The sequence below is a fragment of the Giraffa tippelskirchi genome, chromosome 2, assembly GCF_054371585.1.
Source record: "Giraffa tippelskirchi isolate mGirTip1 chromosome 2, T2T-mGirTip1v1.2.pri, whole genome shotgun sequence".
In the NCBI taxonomy this organism is placed as follows: Eukaryota; Metazoa; Chordata; class Mammalia; order Artiodactyla; family Giraffidae; genus Giraffa; species Giraffa tippelskirchi.
In genome coordinates, this window is record NC_137276.1 from 16684249 (window position 1) to 16704997 (window position 20749).

Consider the following 20749-nt stretch of genomic DNA (forward strand, 5'->3'; position numbering starts at 1 on the left):
CCTAGCATCTGACTGTCTTTAATTCAGAGACAGATGGGGTTGACCCTGGAGTGGTACTCACTAAATTAGGTCATTCGTTGCTGTAGAATTATTTAGTTGGTCTACTTCAGTCATTATTCACAGACATTTATTCAGCACTTAGTCTTGGCCAGACATTGTGCTGAACACATAACTATGAAAGAGACCTACTTCTGATTCAGTCTTAGGTTTAAAGCCAGATTTTCTACTAAACATATATATCCTGCCTTCTCTTGCTTGCCTCTACCTGTGTTTTTCATACTCATTTTTTCAGACATGGTTATTTCTCTTTAAGAGAGTGATAGTAAATGAGATAACATTTTCTTCAAATGAGCTGTTTAATATATCAGTGATTTGGGGTGAAGCTTCATAATTTCTAAAAGCTAATATCTGACTTTAGTAAACATAGCATTATAATATATTGGGAGCTGGATGGTAAACTGACTCTTGGGGAAAAAAGAGGGGGCAAAAGTTTTAAAACATGATAACCAAAAACCTGGAATCTAAATTTGAGACAGTAACAAATTCAGATCTCACATTTGGAATATCTTACTGCCCATTTGGTACAGATCTGTACTCTGGTTATCTAAAACTACACATTTTGAAAAACTAAAAGTCTGTTAAACATATTATTCTGAAACTGCAGGAATTGACATTTCTTATGTGTTGCTGGCCAGATTTAAAACCATTTAACTTACTTGAAGAAATTGGTTCTTGTACACCTAAAACTAATACACTGTTATATGTCAGTTATATTTCAGTTTTAAAAATTTAAGATAAAAAAAAGGAAAGAAATTTATTCCTGCTCTATTTTCTGAAAATCTGATTTATTTAAAATTGTTAGCCTTAATTGATTGATAAATTGGACTTTATCAAAATTTAAAACTTTTGTGCTTCAAAGGACACTATCAAGAAATTAAAAGACAACCACAGAATGGAAGAAAACATTTGCAAATTGTATATCTGATAAGAGACTTGTATCCAAACTATGTAAAGCACCCTTACAACTCAATCATAGAAGTATTGTACTGGCCAAAAAGTTCATTTTTGGGTTTTTCCATAAAATCTTATGGGAAAAATCGAAATGAACTTTTTGGCCAACCCAGTAATTACAGGGCTTCCCTGGTGGCTCAGATGGTAAAGAATCTGCCTGCAACACAGGAGACCTGGGTTCAGTCCCTGAGTCGGGAAGATCCCTTAGAGGAGGAAATGGCAATCCACTCCAGTATTCTTGCCTGGAGAATCCCCATGGACAGAGGATCCTGGCGAGCTACAGTCTATGAGGTCTCAGAGTAGGACACGACTGAGCAACACTTGGTATTTACATTACTAGTTCATTAACTTTTGATAGTCCTACATTTTTTGGTGTTTTCTTGGGATGGATGTTTGCTCAGTCATGTGGAAGGAAGACAGTAGGGTAAGAGCTGACCTCTTTCTGACTTTGCACAAGTCTCAGTTCACCCCTGCAGCTCTCATCAGAGAGAGTGGTGGTGGCTATGGGAGTGGGTCTCTAGGCTTTTGCAGCCATGCCCAGCAGCCCCTTCCAGCCTCCTCCTCACCCCTTCCTCCAAGAACCCTGTGCTGCCCGGCCACAGGGGCCTGTCCTCTTGCTCCCATGTACCGCGGCCCTTCCTTCCCCACGATGTTCTAGCTCCCTAGATTCTGGACCTTCTCACCCCTCTAGCCACCCACCCACCTAGTGAGACCATCTCAATTCTAGCATCTTTCCACAGCCTTTCTGAAAAATCAATGGCACCTTCATCTGAGTGCCTTGAGTTTTTAATATACCACTGAGTCAGCACCTGTATGGCATTACATATACTCGTTTGATCTAAGTCTGTCTCCTTTGGTAGACCCTGAGCCCCTTGTGGCCAGACATCACATCTCCTTCACCTCCTTAGCTTCAGTTGAAGCTCATTGCCCAGCCACAGTAGGTGCTCAGTAAATGTCTCACTGATTGAACTGTTAGACTGGGTGAAGCTTTGTCTTTAAGAGAAAGGTGGGGAAAGTGGTCCCAAAGTACCTGGAAGAAAGGGATCTGACTCTATCATGTACATTTCAAAGTGAGGCAACGGAAATGTAGGCTGCAGTAAAGGCACTTTGTGTTACTCAGGCAAAGGACCGGGTGACTACACAGGTTCCCAGTCTCAGCCTTCCATTCAAGGAAATAGATTCCGATTGCCAGCCTCTGCCATCATGCCTGGGAGTGATTGTATTTGGGTTTGCATATCCCACCCCTTTACATGCTTGGGATGTAACCATCTGATACTGACCCTAAATCATTAGCAAGTGACTTTCCATCCCCCTCAATGTACTTTCCATCTAATCAGTTCGCTGCCAGCTCACAGCCTTCAACCGCATGCCATTGGAATGATGCATCTAACCGCTAGCTGCTTTTAACCTAGTTCCACTTGAACTCGAGTCTCTCTTTTGGAAAAATTCAACCTTATTCCAATCACCTTTGTGAGCCAAATTGATGAATTGAGTTTGTTGCTTTGATTTCTCCTTTTTGATGTACCTCCTTCCGGTTTGTTGTTTTGAATTTTTATTATGCTTGCTTTGTTTTCTTTCTTGCTCTCCCTTCTCTCATTTTGTTTTCTCCATTCTTCTCATTGGAGGCAATGAGCCGTCCAGCGGCCGGAACTCCCCTCTCCCTTACCGGCCAGACAGCCGCCCTCTCACTCCAACTTACGCTCAGGCCCCTAAACATTTCCATGTTCCAGGTAGGAGCTGACACGGTCTGTGTCTTGGTGTCCTGTCACGGTGTAGAATGTAGCTTTGTTGTCGCTTCTGTCTCGTCTTCATCTCTCATGCTCTGTTCATTGAGATGCACACAGCTGACAACCCCTAAATTGCAGTGTCTGACCTAGAGGGCCTTTCCGAAGCTTTGTATGGGAAATACCAGGATTGTATTGAAAGTTTCCGTTTTCTCTAAAATGTTTGAAGTAGGGGGGGAGGCAGAAGGTGAAGGAAGGAGGGTTGAATCGCTTTATTTTGTTTTGACTAAAATTTTGATTTTCCCCTTATATTGGAACCTTCTAAGCTACCACTCTGTGGTTTACTGTCATTGACTATCACAATGGCAATCTAGTTATCTTCTCATTGTGAAGATTGAACCACAGCGTTCTTGAAAGTACTTTTATCTGTTTGTCTTCAGTGTGCAGATTCTTTCTATGGGCTTTTCAGAGAGCTGTAAAAGTGGGTCATTTCGAGGGTCTTTCTGCAATGTATAATTAACTAACCCTCCATAGCCCACAGAGAGATCTTGCAATTTAGGCTTGGCACGCTAAGCTTTAGTGTCACGGTACAAACATTAATTTGCCGACAGGAACTGGAAAAGTCAGAACCCATATCAATATCTTCATGTTTCGGGTCAGCTCAATTTGTGAAGGCAAGATTGGCCATCAGAGGTCATGATATTATTTTTCCATCAGAAGTACATTGTTTTGCTTCTTTTAGCTACTGAAAGTAGTTTAATAAATGACCACTAAAACTTAATAAACTTAAAAACTTAATAAACAAAGTTCAATAGTATTCATATCACTGAGATATGACTGCCTTTTTAAAAAAGAAAAAGTTTCATCAAACCTTGAAAATCAGTGTTGTACATTTGTGGCTTTTTCACAAGAATCCAGTACCCAAGGTTCTGGGGAAACCTTTGAAATCTTTTGAAATGAGTATTTGCAGTCAAAGTGAAATGGTTGTATAATCAAATGGGGCTCTGTATAAAAATGTGAATAATATTTGGCATCTCTTTTCCTTTCTTTTTTTTTTAAAATTTGGCCTATGCACATTAGGATTTTGTCCAACATCTTGTCAATACATCAGATTAGCCTTGCACGTAAAACTGTTTCTGTGTTTTACAAAAAGGTACTCTTAATTTTACTTCATTGCTTTCCACTGTTCCACTCATTAGTTGAAAAGTAAATTGAGCTGCTAGACTCTACTGGGAGCTCAATTTCTAGACAGTAGCAATTTGGGGATTTTCCCCAAACTGGTTATGTCTTCCTCACCATCACAGTATCTCCACTGCTTGCATTTCTCCCAGTTTTAACTCCACTTTTACTGAAGTGTGTATTTGAAATAAATGGCTCATGAGTGAGTGACATCTCTCTATATCCTAAGATGTATTACAAAGGATTCCATGTCACATGTCTATAGTAATTCACTCATTTCTGTAATAAATGGCTCATGAGTGAGTGACATCTCTCTATATCCTAAGATGTATTACAAAGGATTCCATGTCACATGTCTATAGTAATTCACTCATTTCTGTAATTTCTTCTTTAGTAACCTCAATCTTTGTAATACAAGAGTCAACCTTCTGGGTTATTTTTGTTCAGGAGTCTTCAGTTTGGTTTGCCTCTGGGTTGATCTGTTTTTCCCATCGCTGAACAGGTTCCCATAATCACTCACCTTTGCTTTTCATTTCCACAGATCAAGGGATCAACATTTACCGAAAACCACCCATCTACAAACAGCATGGTAAAACCCACTTTCCTCCACGTAGCTTTTAAGTAGCAACGTCGGCTCAACTCTTTACTGTCCTCTGAAATGCTCATCTGCTGTTGCTTTTGAGAATCAAACTGGGGTGTCCAGCATGTTATGCCTTTATGGTCTGCTAAGATGCAAACACTGTAAAGTTGGTTTTCCTAGATAGAAAACACCTAGCCTTTTTCTGAGCCCATCAACATGTATCATTTCACTCATACAGGAGCAGGGGAAGTATAGTCACATAGTCATTCACAAAGACCTTCACAAGACTTTTTTTTGGGGGGGTGGACATCAAAGAACTTAACCAACCTCTCTGATAATTTTGATGAGCTTGCAGTTTAACTAATTAAAACTAGTGAACACTAACTATGTAAAAAGTTCATTTGACCAAGGGATCTCCCTGGTGTTCCTGTGGTTAGGATTCCACGCTTCTGCTCCAGGGGGCATGGGCTCAGTCCCTGGTCGGGAAACTAAGATCCCACAAGCTTCACAGCCAAAAAAAAAGAAAATGAATTAATTAACTTGACCAAGCCCCCATCAGCCTGACTGTCCAGTTCCCCAGTTTCTGATGGGGGCTTGCAGACATCTGCGCCCTGTGGTTGAGTGGACTGGCCTCATCCTGAGACACAGGCCCTAGCCTTGTTTCCAGCTTGTCATGTAAACCATTCTGGGATATCACAGATGAAATTTCTGTCCCTCAGTCTTCTCATCTGCAAAAGCCAGTGCATGAGGCCAGCTTGTCTCTGAAATTCTCGGAAACTGAGAACCACTGACATGGATCTAGAACTCTGTTTTCCTTTTCTGGGAATATAGAATTTTTAAACCCAGGAAATCGTATTACTCTTTGCAAATCTCTATTCCCTCCACCATTTTTAGGTCTCTATAGATTCTGCTGCTGTAAATCTTCATGAATAGATAGAAAGCCAAGACTTTGAGTGATTTCAGAAAATTGTACCCAAATTGTGCCTGGAAATTTGAAGGCTGCCTTTAGAATCCAGTTGACATTAATGTATCCTGAAGGCTTAGGATAATATGAAAAGCAAATAAAGTTGAAATGCAAAAAGGAAAAAAAAATTCAGGCCAACATTATAGGGGAAAAAAGAGAATGTAGGTATTGTAATGGCTCTAGGACTAGGTTTTTTTTTTTTTATTCATCTGTGTTTTTCTTTTTTAGGAGTTTACACCTTGTGCTTGCTTTTTTAAGTTTGTTAACATTGTTTTTATTTGCTTTTTTATGGTTTAATGTCTTCTCACCCACTCATTAACATGTGAATGTTTACTGACTTCACCAATTCTAATGCGTAAGTACTGTTTGAAGTCTGGCTTTTTTTTTTTTTTTTTAATTTAAGAATAAGATTCCCAGTTTGATTTATCAATTTAGAGACTTTTTCTTTAAATACTAAAATCTCTAAGTCCCTGCCTCTCTAGACAAAAATAATCAAATAAGATTTAAAGAGATTGGATAATGTTAGGTTATTTATTTGGAAGGAATTGACTTCTTTTTGTGATATCGACTTTGACTTTATGCTTTACTTACTATCAGTCCATCAGAATTAAGAGTAGCAGAAGCAGAGTGGTACATCCAAAGGACTTTCTGCAAGAGAGCAGTTGTATGTGATAGAAAAAGATGTCATACCATACCAAAGTGTCTGTGCTCTGTGCATTTCGAAAATGCTAGATTTAAATAAAGTCACACTTCTCAGTCTTTAACAGGCTAACACCTATTATCCTTCTTTAAGAAGGGGATATACAAGGCAGTGTTTTCCAAGCTGATTTTATCTTTTTTCCTCATGAGGTTAGAGATTCAGAAAAACACTGGTCCATCCCTGACTGAGAATTTACCCCTTTTTTATATACGGCAACCTCGATCAAGTTACTTAACCAAATTGAGACTCAGAGGTTACTTTAAAAATGAGGAATTGGAGCTGAAAATTCAAAAAGTTACTTCCAGGTTTAAAAATCTACAAGCTCTGGGAGGGGGCCAAGTTTTATCTATATATTTAGAAATGTTTAGGAACATCCCAGATCAGTTTGCAAAATTAGCCAGAGACTGACCATTTAACCTGGCTTGTTTCTGTGATTACATTTGGGGCTCTAAGCCAGTGACCCCTCCTGTAAGCACAGCCATTAAGCACACTGTGAACTAATGCTGCTCCTAGTCTGACTTTGTTGTTTTAAAGTTGGATGACTCACTTGTATATGCAGGCTCTTGTGCAGAATGACCAAATGGGTATGCAAACCTAAGTCTCAAGGCTAATTCCTGCAAACTGATAAGTGAACTTTCCTGCTGCCATTCCATCTGGGACTCAAGGACGCATATATAATATGCAAGGATTAAAATGAATTGGATCAATATTTTTATGGCTAAGAAGCCACAAAGATCCAAAACCAATTCTCTTACAATTAACACCTACAGTCAAATGACAGTGCCATGCATTTTACTTACCTCTTTAATTTCAAATTACTAATTCAAGTTTCTAATTGCTCTAGAAGAGTATTGTCCAATGCAACGTTCTGTGATGATGGGAAATGTTCTTTAATTATGCTGTCCAATACAGTGGCCGCTAATCACAGCTTGATCACATAAAATTTGGCTAGTGTAGCTGAGAAACTGAATTTTAATTTTATTAATCATTTTGGTTTATTTAATTGCATTACTTTAAATAGCCACATGTAGCTCAAGCTAGTATTGGACAGCACAGCTCTAGAACAAGGTTTTTCAGATGTAGAGTGGATGTGGAGTGAAGCTTTGCTTCTGGCAGAACGTAAGGAAGATGAGTTGTCACCTAGGCACTGTTAGTGACTGGGTGATTGATAATTGTGATAAGCAGCTATCTGGACGTGACACTTTGGCCGGAGCACAAGAAAGTGATATCAGAGGGTTGTACCACCGTGGCCTTGCAGACTGAGAGCTAAGCTGCCCCTGATTCCCATCTAGATGCAGCTGCCTTGGCAGCCCAGAACAAGTCTTCGGAAGACATCATCAAGTTTTCCAAGTTCCCAGCAGCCCAGGCTCCAGACCCCAGCGAGATTCCAAAGATTGAGACGGACCACTGGCCTGGTCCCCCCTCACTTGCTGCCGTAGGTATGCCACTGTCACAGCTAAGCCAAATGGACAGATTGCTAGGAGATTTCAAAACGAAATGCTTAAAAAATATGCAAGGAAATGTGTCCTAGTGTAAAGATTTTAAGAAAAGTATGACCAAGAGGTAGAAGAGTGAAAAGAACTAATGTAGTATTAACATGTGCACAGAATACTTCCAAGTGACAAAAACCCAACCACCAGAGCCTTATGCTAACCAAACCCAACAAGGGGCAGAACTGGTCTAAAACAGGTGTTTTGTGTGGACCCTCAGTGGTGGTTGTAAAATCAGTAACTCTTTTGAATGTAGTTCAATCAAAGCCTCCTGCCTTGAACTTCGTTCTCTATAGTTAGAGTATAGTAAGTGAATTTACTGAGTGTCCACAGAAGCATGACTTCTTTGAATTAAATTTGTTTTAGACGATTTCTGGGTTGTAATTACAGTTCTTAACAACCAGTCATAACACTGAAGCACTTTCATTTTTCTTGCCTGATCACGTTCTCCATTACTAAGAAGGACTGTTACGGAATAGCAGGTGTTCTTGAATATTGCTCATGCAAAGTTACATGATTTCACATCTGTCATTTCCATGACTTCTGTGCTAATGTCACATTTGAGCTGTTTCATTCTTTGCTTTGAACCACACATTTATGCTTTAGAGTTGTGTCTCTGTCTTTACTGTTTTGTCATTAGTTACATCACTTGACCCTAAAAAATGGTATTAGCAAACTCAGAAGCTACTACTGAAAATTTAGTGTGTCAAGTTTACAAAGATATGACTATATTATCATGTTTCTGTTGACAACCTAAAAGGCCTTCAATTTTCCAAAATTCCCAAATTTTCCTCATCCTATTTTTTTATCAAGTTATTTTTAGAATAACTTTTACAAGCAATATAAGTGGACTTTAAAGCAATTGCTAGTTATAGAAATGGTTGAAGGAAAAATCTACTTCCTTGGTTCATTATTCACATGTATTTTATACATTATGTTGGCTTAAGATGTATCTATTGCTAGTTCTTGCAGACTTTTCTTAGTGTAGATTAAAGAGAGAAAATCCACATTGCCATTTAAAAACTAAAACAATCATCAGCTTTTTCCTGCTGGTCCACATCCTTCAGGCAGTCCTTGGGGCTACTGAGATTCCTGGTTCAGTCATGTTGCTTAGTGGGGACATTAAACAGCTAAACTTTGGGGAAGAATTAACATTTTATTGTTATCAACTGTCATCAGTAAATAGTTGAAAGCTCTTTGGGTTTCCAAAATGAAGAAAACTTCTGGTCCATTAATCAAAATGATGAAGACTGAAACTATTAAAGTTTATTTTGATTAGATTAGCAAGCTTTCCTGTTTCCTCCCACAGCCAGATTAATCCAGGCAACGTAGGAAAACAGTAATTATCTTACTTTTCCAACCATTCAGACAGATTCCTCCTTTCTACCTCAGCTCCATCTTTCCAGGAAGCTTAAAATTTGTACATTATCTGCTATATTGTACTGAAATAAGTAACTTCATAGATGCAGTAACTCTTTTTATGGACCCATTCTTATAAAACTTTTTTGGACCATTTTCCAAGAGACGGAAGGCAAGGAAACATTAGAGACCCATCCCTTAAAAGAAAAATAAAGCGTGCTTCTTAATGAATTTAGGAAAGGTAGAAGGCAGGGTGATAGTGTGGTAACAAACCTAAATATTCAGAAAAAGGGAAAACTATAAGATTTTTAAACTCTTCACAGGAAAGTGACTATCTTACCTATTTGATGGTAGCTAGATGAATTTGGATTCCTCTGTGTTTGAACATTGACCCCAGGAACATCAAAATAATAACTGTCGATGCCCCTCCCACCTATTATGGACGCTCTGGCCAGTGCCCAATGGGATGACTTAGACCCAATCATAATGGCAAACCGAGTTCTAAGTGAGCAGATCAGATCTGTTGCCAGGCCAAAATTCGCACCTTACTGAATCACACATTGCACTGGCTTGTCAAATAGGGCTCCCTGTCTCAAGAAGCCAGTCAAGGGTGCTGAATTGGTGGCAGGCCCTTTTTCTGTTTTCCCTTGTGTTGTTCACGAATGCCGAAGACCACTGCTGACTTTGCTCACCTGGCAAGTTGAGCACAGATGCCCTAATCCCTTGAGACCCAACCCCTCTTCCCTGGGGCTAATGTGAGAAGTTGTGTTTGCTGTGGAACTAGGAGCTGACACGAGACGCAGATCTAGCGGCCGAGAGGAAGAGGATGAAGAGCTTTTGAGACGCCGGCAGCTTCAAGAGGAGCAATTAATGAAGGTTTGTCCCTTAAATGACTTTGTTGAAGCCTTCGGTTCAGTTCTGCGGATCCTTGTTATGGAATGATGACTGTGGGCGAGCCACCAAGATGAGCAAGAGGTAGTCCCAGACCTCTTGCTGTCCAGTAGGAGAGATGAGATGAGCACATAGTGACTCTTAAGGCAGAACATTTAGTGGATTCTGGAAGAGAGCATGTGGAGGTTGGAGGTCAGATGGGAGTGGAATAAACATTAGGGCTTCCGCAAGGAGAACGAGACTCTGTGTGGGGCATATGCGAGTGGTGACTGTGTTGAAAGGATGCTGAAAGGCCAGGCACAGCCCAAGTGTACTTTGAGGCAGTACAATACTTTCCTTCCCTCACGCAGGCTGTGCTGAAGGAATTCTCTTGGAACAGAGCATTTCTCCAAGTCTTTCCTTGGACTCATAGGACCTTGTGTGTGTATCTGGGCCAGGAGAGAGAGAGAAAATAGACTCTCACCAAAGCACCCTCATGATAGCCTCTGTCTCTAGCATAGGCCTGCAGCATCCCAGAAGACCAAAAGAAGGATAGTCAATTATAGCTGGGGGTTGGGGGAGCTGAGAAATTGTAAACTCCTACCAATAAAGATTATTTTCCAAAGATACTTAATCATCTGGGGAATACACATATACTAGTTGTATGGGGATCCAAAGTTGCGTGTATTATGTGATCCCAGTTTTGTATGTTATGTGCATAGAAAAAGACTGGATAGGGATAGATCAAAATGGCAATAGTGGTTATCTCTGGTGGATTATGGCCTGTTCTTTTTTCCCTCCAGATTTTCTAGAATCTGTACAATGAGCATGCATTATTTTTTCCCTATTTTGTAAACAAATCAGTATAATTTCTTTTTAAAGGCTGCTATCCCCAAGCTTCCCTTCCCACGTCAAAAATATGTACACCCTCGCAAACTGCCTCTTGAGTTTCCCTGCTGGCCCTTTGGGGGTAAGGGGAGGGGGACAGAGGAAGGAAAACACGCTTCTCATGTGGAGCCTGGCTAAGGGCAACCGAGCCTTGACATTGAAGGGGTCAAGTGGGGTTCAAGGTCCAAAACCTGGCTGACTTTTTGGGGAACCCCCGGGCTTGGGGACAATATGCTTTAGGCCTCTTCAGAGTCAGGAACTTCTTGCAGGATCCCGTAGAAAGAAACTCCAGCTCCCTGGAAGTGACTGCAGGCTCCACTTTCATTTTTCTTTTCTCCATGAATAGCTCAACTCGGGCCTTGGCCAGTTGATCCTGAAAGAAGAGATGGAGAAGGAGAGGGAGAGCCGGGAGAGGGCCTCCCTGGCCGCCAGTCGCTATGATTCCCCCATCAACTCAGGTGAGCAGCAGACCCACTGCCTTCCCTGAGCTGGGAGCCGGCCATCTGCCTGTGGGGAACCTATCTTGACTGTTCCAGGAGGGGCAGGGCTGCTCCAGCAAAGGAAGCATGACAATCCTTTGTTGTGGAATCTGTGTCAACTCAGCTTAAGAGTCTGCCACCGCTCTTCCATAAATGTGTGTTTCCTTCTTGCTAGAAATGGGGGGAACCTTTGGAGGATGTCAAGAACCAGGAGAGGTCAGCTTCCTTGTGCTGAGTCTACCTTCTAGAACATACATCTCAGTCCATCTCAGAGGGAAGTGGCAAAAAAGGAAATTCTTACGGAGAACAGAATGCTTTTTTAAAAAATGTTTTTGTCCACACTCTGCAACATGCAGGATCTTAGTTTCCTGACCAGGGATCAAACCCATGTCTCCTGCCTTAGGAGTGCAGAGTCTCAACCACTGGAGTCCCAGAGAAGTCTGAGGACAGAATGCTTTTTAACTGTAGAGAACACGAACACTATTTTCTAAATATTTTCTATATTTTCTAATATATTCAGTGTAAGAACTGAGGGCTAACAGGGATGTTTTTGATACTTTTGAAAGAGATTACTCATCTGCTGGGCTGAAATAGCCTATCAGTAGTTTTCCCCTGCTTATACTTATCATAAGCCAAATCTCTTTCAAGCTGTAAGATTTCTTCTCATGTTCTAAACTAGTGCATAATTTTCTCTCCTGAGGATTCCTTTAAACATGTGTTTAGTATTTTCCTATGCAAATGCTTCTGCTAAACATTACTTCATTTAATTGTCACAACATACCAAGAAGTACATGATATTATCATCCCCAATTTGTAGATCAGGAAACAAATACAGGAAGTTTTAGTTACTTACTCAGTGTCACATTTGCTGATAACTACAAAACTAAGATTAGGAGTCCAAGTGTTATAACCCCAGAGCCCACACTCTTAGCTGGAATGCCCTCCAACCTCTCATAGATGCCTGACTGGTATTGATCTTAGATTAGGTAGTTTTCTAATCTTTATTCTGCAGATCTGTTCTCTAAAAGTAAACAGCACTGCATCTACATGGGTCAAGAAGTGAAGACCTTAAAAGATGGAATACCAGGCCCAAAGAGGCAGTGGTGTTAAGTCACAGAGCCAGAATTCAAGCCCAGGTCTTCTCCTTCCAAAACCCAGCATTATGAGGCATCCATGCTGCTGATCAGTGGGACACCTTATCGCAGGCCTTCCAGGAGTCCAGCAGTGGTTGATCAGTAGATCCTGGTAACTTACATGTTGGCCTTCAGATCAGTTATCACTGTCATATCAACCAGGGTTTGGGTCTATGCATCCCAGTAGCCCTAGGTTCAAATCATGGCTCAGATCTTTACAAGCTGAGCAACCCTGGGCAAGTACTTAACTTCTCTTGGTCCCTATTTCTTCTCCTGTAAAATGGAGATAATATCAGCATTATTAAGATTGTGTTGAGCAGTCAGAGATACAGCATGCCAAGCATGTCTTTCTTCCCAGTCCCTCCTTGATAATGTCACTGCCCACCCATTCCCTGGATCACCCAAATCTGGTGGTGTTTTGTCAACATTTGAGCCCAACATGGGGCTTCCCAGGTGGTGGTAGTGGTAAAGAACCCACCTGCTGATGCAGGAGACAGAAAAGATGAGGGTTTTTTTTTTTTTTTTTCGTTGTCTAAATCTTCTGTTCTGTGGAGTAGAAGATACACTGGCAGTTTATTGCACTTTCAGTTCCTAACAATTGCTTTTTTTTTAATCTTTCTCTTATTCAGCTTCACATGCTCTATCGTCCAAAACCTCATCTCTCCCAGGCTATGGAAGAAATGGGCTTCACCGGGTAAGATTTCTCAATGACTCGTTTCTGAGTTTCTTCCCTCTTCAGTCCTGGTTGAAATGCTGACGTATTGTCTGAATATATCTGACAATATGATCTCATCGTTGGAATATAATGAAAATTGTAATCTCTCTGGTCTCCTGGCAAATCACTGAGTTACAGGCAAAATAAAATATTTCTTTTGAGAGAAAGGGTAATTGACTTTAGATAAAACAATAGCCTATACAAATTCTTCTTTTTGATGGTTTATTAAGTTATTGGCCAATTTTAAGTATGTTTAGAACAACTTATACACGTGAATCTATGTTTTCAACTATGTATTTTATGAGATAAGTAATCCCATGACAATTTAACATCTGAATTAAGATATGCTGTAGGGACAAAACATATCAGAAGTACAAAAACCTTCTTACAAGTAAATCTCACCAATAGATTTTATATTGATTGCATTAGAATGATAATATTTTGGAAGCCTTGGTTTCAGTAAAATATACTATTGAAATTAGAAAAAATAGCCTATAGAGGCTTGTGAAAAACTAGATTGTGTGGCAAATTTCTACAATCAAGTACAAAGTAATTATATATTGGAGCCACTGTCTCTGCTGTAAAAAGATACAGGAAGGTTTGTTGCAACCTTGCTCTCCACAAAGCATAGAACAAGTCTAACTGTGAGGCTGATGCAGAGAAATGTATTTTTATTTATCAGCAAGAGATACTTGCTTACCAAGGGTCTGAGCAGTAGCAATGAGCATACAACAAAACACAAGGATTTCATAGAAGACATATGTCGGAAAAGTAATGGGGGCCCAGCAACACAACTTGGGAAGCATTCTTAGGATTTTGTAAATCCTTTCTTCCTTTTCACGTGACCCCAAAATGAGTACCGTGAAGCAGATTTTCTCATGGTGTGTTTTCCCTCATTTCAGCCTGTTTCTACAGACTTCGCTCAGTACAACAGCTACGGGGATGTCAGCGGGGGCGTGCGAGGTGAGGCCCCAGGGCGGGTGCCGCTGACCGTGACCCAGTGGGGCGGGACTGTGTTGTCACAGGCACATTGGCTGGACTGTGTTACATCCTACAGTCAGATCACCTCTGACCTCCGAGCCAACATGTCAATATCTCTACTGACGTGAGACGACAAGAAACAAGTTTGTAGGAAGGAATTCATTGGGCCTACTGTGTGCTGAGCACTGGAAGTAAAGCGATAAGCGAGCCATGGGTCTGTCTTCAGAATGCATGTGGCAGAGGCAGAGAAAGAGAACCTCTGAGATAAATGCTATGATTGGACATGCAAAGAAAAGGGAGCCACATCTTCAGGGTGTCAGCTTCCACAAGAAAGGGTATTTAAACTGATAACTAAAACTGAGCCAGACATTTCCTGGCTTTAGGGAGCAACTGGGCAGTATGGGCAGAGACCTGAAGCTGGGGGAGACCATGGCTTGCGGGCGCATGTTTGGAGAATTGCAATAGGATGTAATCTCTGTTTATGTTTCCGTATTTTTCTGTGATCCTGCCCTTTCTGAGATTTTCTTTGTCTTTCCTTTCCAGACTACCAGGTATGGACCACTGTCTTTCTCAAGTTGGCTACATGGGCAAAACAGCCTTTTTCCAATCCAGACGTGCTCTTCTGCTACTCCAGAGAAGTGTTTCTGTTGAGAAGACCCTGATTTGGGTTGATCCATCTCATCATTAGTCCACAGACGTGAGGAGCCATGAGCAGCAGGCATGCCTGGCGCCCAGATCAAGCCAGTCCTGCAGGCCTTGCAGACATGGCATGAACCAGGCCAGATGTCGAGGACTCTCTCACTCTGCCTTGGAGAGTCTTCTCCAGGGTGGAAGTGGACAAGCATCAAGGGTCCACACATGTACAGTTGGTTTTTCTTTTAGTCATAACCACTCACTCCTTGAGGCCCCCTCCTCCTCTTTGTGGTCACAAATGAAACCCGTCTTGGCCAATAGGAGAGAGCCACTGTGTGTAGTTGTCCTTTTTCCCTTAGAACCTAAACCTAAAATGATGATGGAGAGTGAGAAAAGGGGAAAAGTGCAAAGAAAACTAAAATTAAAATAAAAAAAAAAATCATAGACCTGGCAATTCTTTGATGTACCATATACTTTCATGCACGCAGCCAACATTCAGGGATTAGTGAATAGTTATTAAGCCAGGATCTTTCATCAACTGGATTGTAAAAGGGCAGTATTCCCAGTATCCTTGTTTTTGTTCAGCAAGGAGCTCATTTTGAAAACTCCATGGTAATTAAGATGTCACAGCTGTAAAATGGCAGTGAGGATTTGAGACCCAGACAGGGAGGTCTGGGAGCCCGCAGAGCTCTCCCTCAGCTCCCCACGCTACCTTGGGTTCCTCCTAAAACCTGCTTCTCTGTTGCAGACCCTCCCAGATGGCCACATGCCTGGAATGAGGATGGACCGGGGGGTCTCCATGCCCAACATGTTGGAACCAAAGGCAAGTGTGGCTCTTCTTCTCTTTCCTCTCACCTGGAGATGAAACTGGGGCATAACCCCCAAAAGACTTGATTTTCTATCTTTTTCAGTGCTGAGACCCATCTGGCTCCAGCCTACTCCATTAGTCAAGCTGTATCATAAAGCATCCTTCTGTTCCCCTGGTTTTATCACACCAAGCCAGCAGGGTTAAACCCTCACTGTGTTTGGTGCTATGTTCACAGTGAAGTGCCAGCACTTCCCCCCTGGGACCTTGGTACCCACTCGGCCCTTGCCATGAGCACAGCAAAGCCTGCCCAGTGCCATGTGGAGCAGCTGCAGCCCACTCCAGATAAGATGACCAATGTGTCCCAGCTTGCCTGGGACTCTCCTGGTTATAGCACTGAAAGTCTTGCATCCTGGGATCCTCCGCAATCCCCAGCAAACTGGGATCATGGGCCGCCCTAGCTCTAGAACATTCTGTGACTCTAGAGGTGTCCAAGGGGTGTGCCCCCTGGTGACCATAACTGGGAGTTATTTCAGTATGTCAACCACTAAATCCTCACTGCTGGGGCTGCATGGCTCCCTGGTTTCATGAGCTGGTCATGGAACAAGATTGTTGAGCCCAGCAAAGGTGCCCTACTATATACAAACGTGTACCTGTCATTTCAATTCTCTTCTAATCTTTACATTCATACCCAGTACATAGTAAGTGGGGTCCTTTCACTCAACCACGCCCTCCAGAGGTCCAGTGCCACAGGAGACACCTGTGGGGATTGGGAATGAGTAAGAACCTGCCCCTGTCCACTGGACACTCAAGCGAGGAACACCCATCACTCCAGTGCTCTGATCACAGTGTCTCAGAAGCTCTGTCTCAGGAATCCTAGAAAAGTATAGGTAGCTTCTTTTAGGTAGCTTCTGTTTGTTAATAAAAGGGACAGCTGTGTTCTAGAAGAGGTGTTTTTCTTCGCAGATATTTCCGTATGAAATGCTGATGGTGACCAACAGGGGGCGCAACAAAATCCTAAGAGATGTGGACAGAACCAGGCTGGAGGTAAACAAAACAAATCTTGTTCCACCTGTATATTCCTGTGCATTTCCTGTGACTCGCCCCTAAGAATTGTTCCAGTTAAGGCAAAAAGGAGAAAGGATCAACCTGGGTAAAACTAACTTTGGATGAAAACCCAAATTTGTATTTAGGAGATCAGCGTAAAAATGTGTGGTAAAATACAGAAGGACAGCCCAAGAAATGCAGTATGATTTTAGTCATTTTCCTTAGAAATTTGGGCTTCCCTGGTGGCTCAACTGTAAAGAATCCGCCTGCAATGCGGGAGAGAGACCTGGTTCGATCCCTAGGTTGGGAAGATCCCCTGGAGAAGGAAAAGGCTACCCACTCCAGTATTCTGGCCTGGAGAATTCCATGGACTGTATAGTCCATGGGGTTGCAAAGAGTCGGACACGACTGAGCGACTTTCATGTTCACTTTCCTTAGAAATTTACTGTTGCCAGAATTTAGTGGGTGATGTAAAATGGAGTCTCCACCAGAATTCAGTTCAGTTCAGTTCAGTCGCTCAGTCGTGTCTAACTCTTCGTGACCCCATCAATCACAGCACACCAGGCCTCCTTGTCCATCACCAACTCCTGGAGTTTATCCAAACTCAAGTCCATCGAGTTGGTGATGCCATCCAGCCATCTCATCCTCTGTCATCCTCTTCTCCTCCTGCCCCCAATCCTTCCCAGCATCAGGGTCTTTTCCAATGAGTCAACTCTTCGTATGAGGTGGCCAAAGTATTGGAGTTTCAGCTTCAACATCAGTCCTTCCAGTGAACACCCAGGATTGATCTCCTTTAGGATGGACTGGTTGGATCTCCTTGGAGTCCAAGGGACTCTCAAGAGTCTTCTCCAATACCACAGTTCAAAAGCATCAATTCTTCTGCATTCAGCTTTCTTCACCATCCAACTCTCACATCCATACATGACTACTGGAAAAACCATAATCTTGACTAGACGGACCTTTATTGGCAAAGTAATGCCTCTGCTTTTTAATATGCTATCTAGGTTAGTCATAACTTTCCTTCCAATGAGTAAGTGTCTTTTAATTTCATGGCTGCAATCACCATCTGCAGTGATTTTGGAGCCCAAAAAAATAAAATCTGACAGTTTCCACTGTTTCCCCATCTATTTCCCATGAAGTGATGGGACCAGATGCCATGATCTTAGCTTTCTGAATGTTGAGCTTTAAGCCAACTTTTTCACTCTCCTCTTTCACTTTCATCAAGAGGCTTTTTAGTTCCTCTTCACTTTCTGCCATAAGGGTGGTGTCATCTGCATATCTGAGGTTATTGATATTTTTCCTGGCAATCTTGATTCCAGCTTATGTTTCTTCCAGCCCAGTGTTTCTCATGATGTACTCTGCATATAAGTTAAATAAGCAGGGTGACAATATATAGCCTTGATGTACTCCTTTTCCTATTTGGAACCAGTCTGTTGTTCCATGTTCAGTTCTAACAGTTGCTTCCTGACCTGCATACAGGTTTCTCAAGAGGCAGGTCAGGTGGTCTGGTATTCTAGTCTCTTTCAGAATTTTCCATAGTTTATTGTGATCCACACAGTCAAAGGCTTTGGCGTAGTCAATAAAGCAGAAATAAATGTTTTTCTGAAACTCTCTTGCTTTTTCGATGATACAGCGGATGTTGGCAATTTGATCTCTGGTTCCTCTGCCTTTTCTAAAACCAGCTTGAACATCTGGAAGTTCATGGTTCACATATTGCTGAAGCCTGGCTTGGAGAATTTTGAGCATTACTTTACTAGCGTGTGAGATGAGCGCAATTATGTGGTAGTTTGAGCATTCTTTGGCATTGCCTTTCTTTGGGAATGGGATGAAAACTGACCTTTTCCAGGCCTGTGGCCACTGGTGAGTTTTCCAAATTTGCTGGCATATTGAATGCAGTACTTTCACAGCATCATTTTTCAGGATTTGAAATAGCTCAACTGGAATTCCATCACTTCCACTAGCTTTGTTTGTAGTGATGCTTCGTAAGGCCCACCTGACTTCACATTCCAGGATGTCTGGCTCTAGGTGAGTGATCACACCATCGTGATTATCTGGGTCATGAAGATCTTTTTTGTATAGTTCTTCTGTGTATTCTTGCCACCTCTTCTTAATATCTTCTGCTTCTGTTAGGTCCATACCATTTCTGTCCTTTATTGAGCCCATCTTTACATGAAATGTTCCCTTGGTATCTCTAATTTTCTTGAAGAGATTCTCTAGTCTTTCCCATTCTGTTGTTTTCCTCTATTTCTTTGCATTGATAGCTGAGGAAGTCTTTCTTATCTCTCCTTGCTATTCTTTGGAACTCTGCATTGAAATGGGAATATCTTTCCTTTTCTCCTTTGCTTTTCGCTTCTCTTCTTTTCCCAGCTATTTGTAAGGCCTTCTCAGACAGCCATTTTGCTTTTTTGCATTTCTTTTCCATGGGGATGGTCTTGATCCCTGTCTCCTGTACAATGTCACAAACCTCCATCATAGTTCATCAGGCACTCTGTCTATCACATCTAGTCCCTTAAATCTATTTGTCACTTCCACTGTATAATTGTAAGGGATTTGATTTAGGTCATAGCTGAATGGTCTAGTGGTTTTCCCTACTTTCTTCAATTTAAGTCTGAATTTGGCAAGAAGGAGTTCATGATCTGAGCCACAGTCCACTCCCAGTCTTGTTTTTGCTGACTATATAGAGCTTCTCCATCTTTGGCTGCAAAGAATATAACCAATCTGATTTCGGTGTTGACCATCTGGTGATGTCCATGTGTAGAGTCTTCTCTTGTGTTGCTGGAATAGGGTGTTTGCTATGACCAGTGCGTTCTCTTGGCAGAACTCTATTAGTCTTTGCCCTGCTTCCTTCTGTACTCCAAGGCCAAATTTGCCTGTTACTCCAGGTGTTTCTTGACTTCCCACTTTTGCATTCCAGTCCCCTATAATGAAAAGGACATCTTTTCTGGGTCTTAGTTCTAAAAGGTCTTGTAGGTCTTCATAGAACCGTTCAACTTCAGCTTCTTCAGCGTTACTGGTTGGGGCATAGGCTTGGATATTGATTGGTTTGCCTTATAGACGAACAGAGATCATTCTGTCATTTTTGAGATTGCATCCAAGTACTGCATTTCAGACTCTTTTGTTGACCGTGATGGCTACTCCATTTCTTCTAAGGGATTCCTGCCCACAGTAGTAGATATAATGGTCATCTGAGTTAAATTCACCCATTCCAGTCCATCCACATTTCAGATACCCGCTAATCCTTATCTTTCCCCAAGCCTGAGTTGAGTCTGCTGAGATTAGGGAGGGAGCATTTGATAAAGAGGTGTGTACTAGACAAGTTTCTCTTTTGGCTGTTTCCACATTCCTGGATGAAGGCTTAGCAGGGTACACATACCTAAGCCACCTTCCTTAGACATGGGAGACTGATCTTTGTACTTTTCCATCTGAATGGTTTTAATTAAGAAAAACTCTGGCTGCCAGTGTCATAAAGAATCATTAATTTTCCCTGACAAAAGGCTGTACCTTTGTATGTGAGCTCAGGCTAGCCCAGAGGAGAAGGGCTGGATCCACTATCCTCAGAGAACTTTTCTAGACAGCACAAGAGATTGAAGTCCATAGACCAGGGCTTCCCCGGTGGCTCAGCGGTAAAGAATCTGCCTGCAATGCAGGAGATGCAGCAGGAGCCACGGGTTCAATCCCTGCGTCGGGAAGATTCCCCTGGAGAAGGAAATGGCTACCCACTCCAGTATTCTTGCCTGGAAAACCCCATGGACAGAGGATCCTGCCGGGTTACAGTCCCTTGGTGTCACAAAGAGTCAGACACAACTGAATACACATATCGTCGTCATCAGTAGACCAAGCATCCACATGAACTCCTGTTGCTGAGTCAGGAAAAAGCCCCGGGGCTCCCAAAGGACCACTTTGGATGTCTCTCTCTGACTTTCTTATTGCTTTAGTCCAGTTTTTCCATGTCTACTCAGCATTCCAATGACCGGAAATGGAGTCGCCTCTAGCATAATGAATTATCTTTCTGTGCCCCATAACCTTTCAATGTTACGATAATCATCAATAGTACTCCACTAGCTCTTTTGTTTGGTAGGAGGAGTACCTCACCTGGCCCATCCAGGTAAGGAACTGGGTACTTAGCACTGCTGGTTCCAGTGCCTCCTGCTGCTGCTGCTGCTAAGTCGCTTCAGTCGTGTCAGATTCTGT

General features: G+C 42.0%; 1 protein-coding gene and 2 long non-coding RNA genes across 22 annotated transcripts in view; 1 reads left to right on the top strand and 2 right to left on the bottom strand.

Annotated features, from left to right (window-relative positions):
- The window catches only part of ABLIM1 (actin binding LIM protein 1), a 331405-nt gene that overhangs the window by 305277 nt on the left and 5379 nt on the right, over positions 1–20749 (top strand). For 7 of the 20 annotated variants that reach the window (XR_014077821.1, XR_014077825.1, XR_014077819.1 and 4 more), the window contains 9 exons: positions 2637–2741; positions 4456–4503; positions 7451–7597; positions 9792–9883; positions 11112–11223; positions 13007–13071; positions 13995–14055; positions 15455–15529; positions 16478–16558. Coding sequence is in view for 5 of the 20 variants with exons in the window: in XM_081573530.1 (XP_081429656.1) it covers positions 2637–2741; positions 4456–4503; positions 7451–7597; positions 9792–9883; positions 11112–11223; positions 13007–13071; positions 13995–14055; positions 14617–14624; positions 15455–15529; positions 16478–16558 (794 nt within the window). In the remaining 15 variants the exon portion in view is untranslated. Of the gene's footprint in view, positions 1–2636; positions 2742–4455; positions 4504–7450; positions 7598–9791; positions 9884–11111; positions 11224–13006; positions 13072–13994; positions 14056–14616; positions 14625–15454; positions 15530–16477; positions 16559–20749 lie in introns of all 20 variants that reach the window. The other 13 variants (XR_014077831.1, XR_014077828.1, XR_014077830.1 and 10 more) reach the window with 7 other exon arrangements.
- The window catches only part of LOC145539460 (uncharacterized), a 37830-nt gene that overhangs the window by 10120 nt on the left and 6961 nt on the right, over positions 1–20749 (bottom strand). The gene's annotated exons all lie outside the window — the stretch shown is intronic.
- LOC145539459 (uncharacterized) lies at positions 8785–11138 on the bottom strand. Its single transcript, XR_014077835.1, has 2 exons — positions 10966–11138; positions 8785–10063 (listed from the first exon to the last, which is right to left on the bottom strand). It is a non-coding gene; the product is annotated as an uncharacterized LOC145539459 (long non-coding RNA).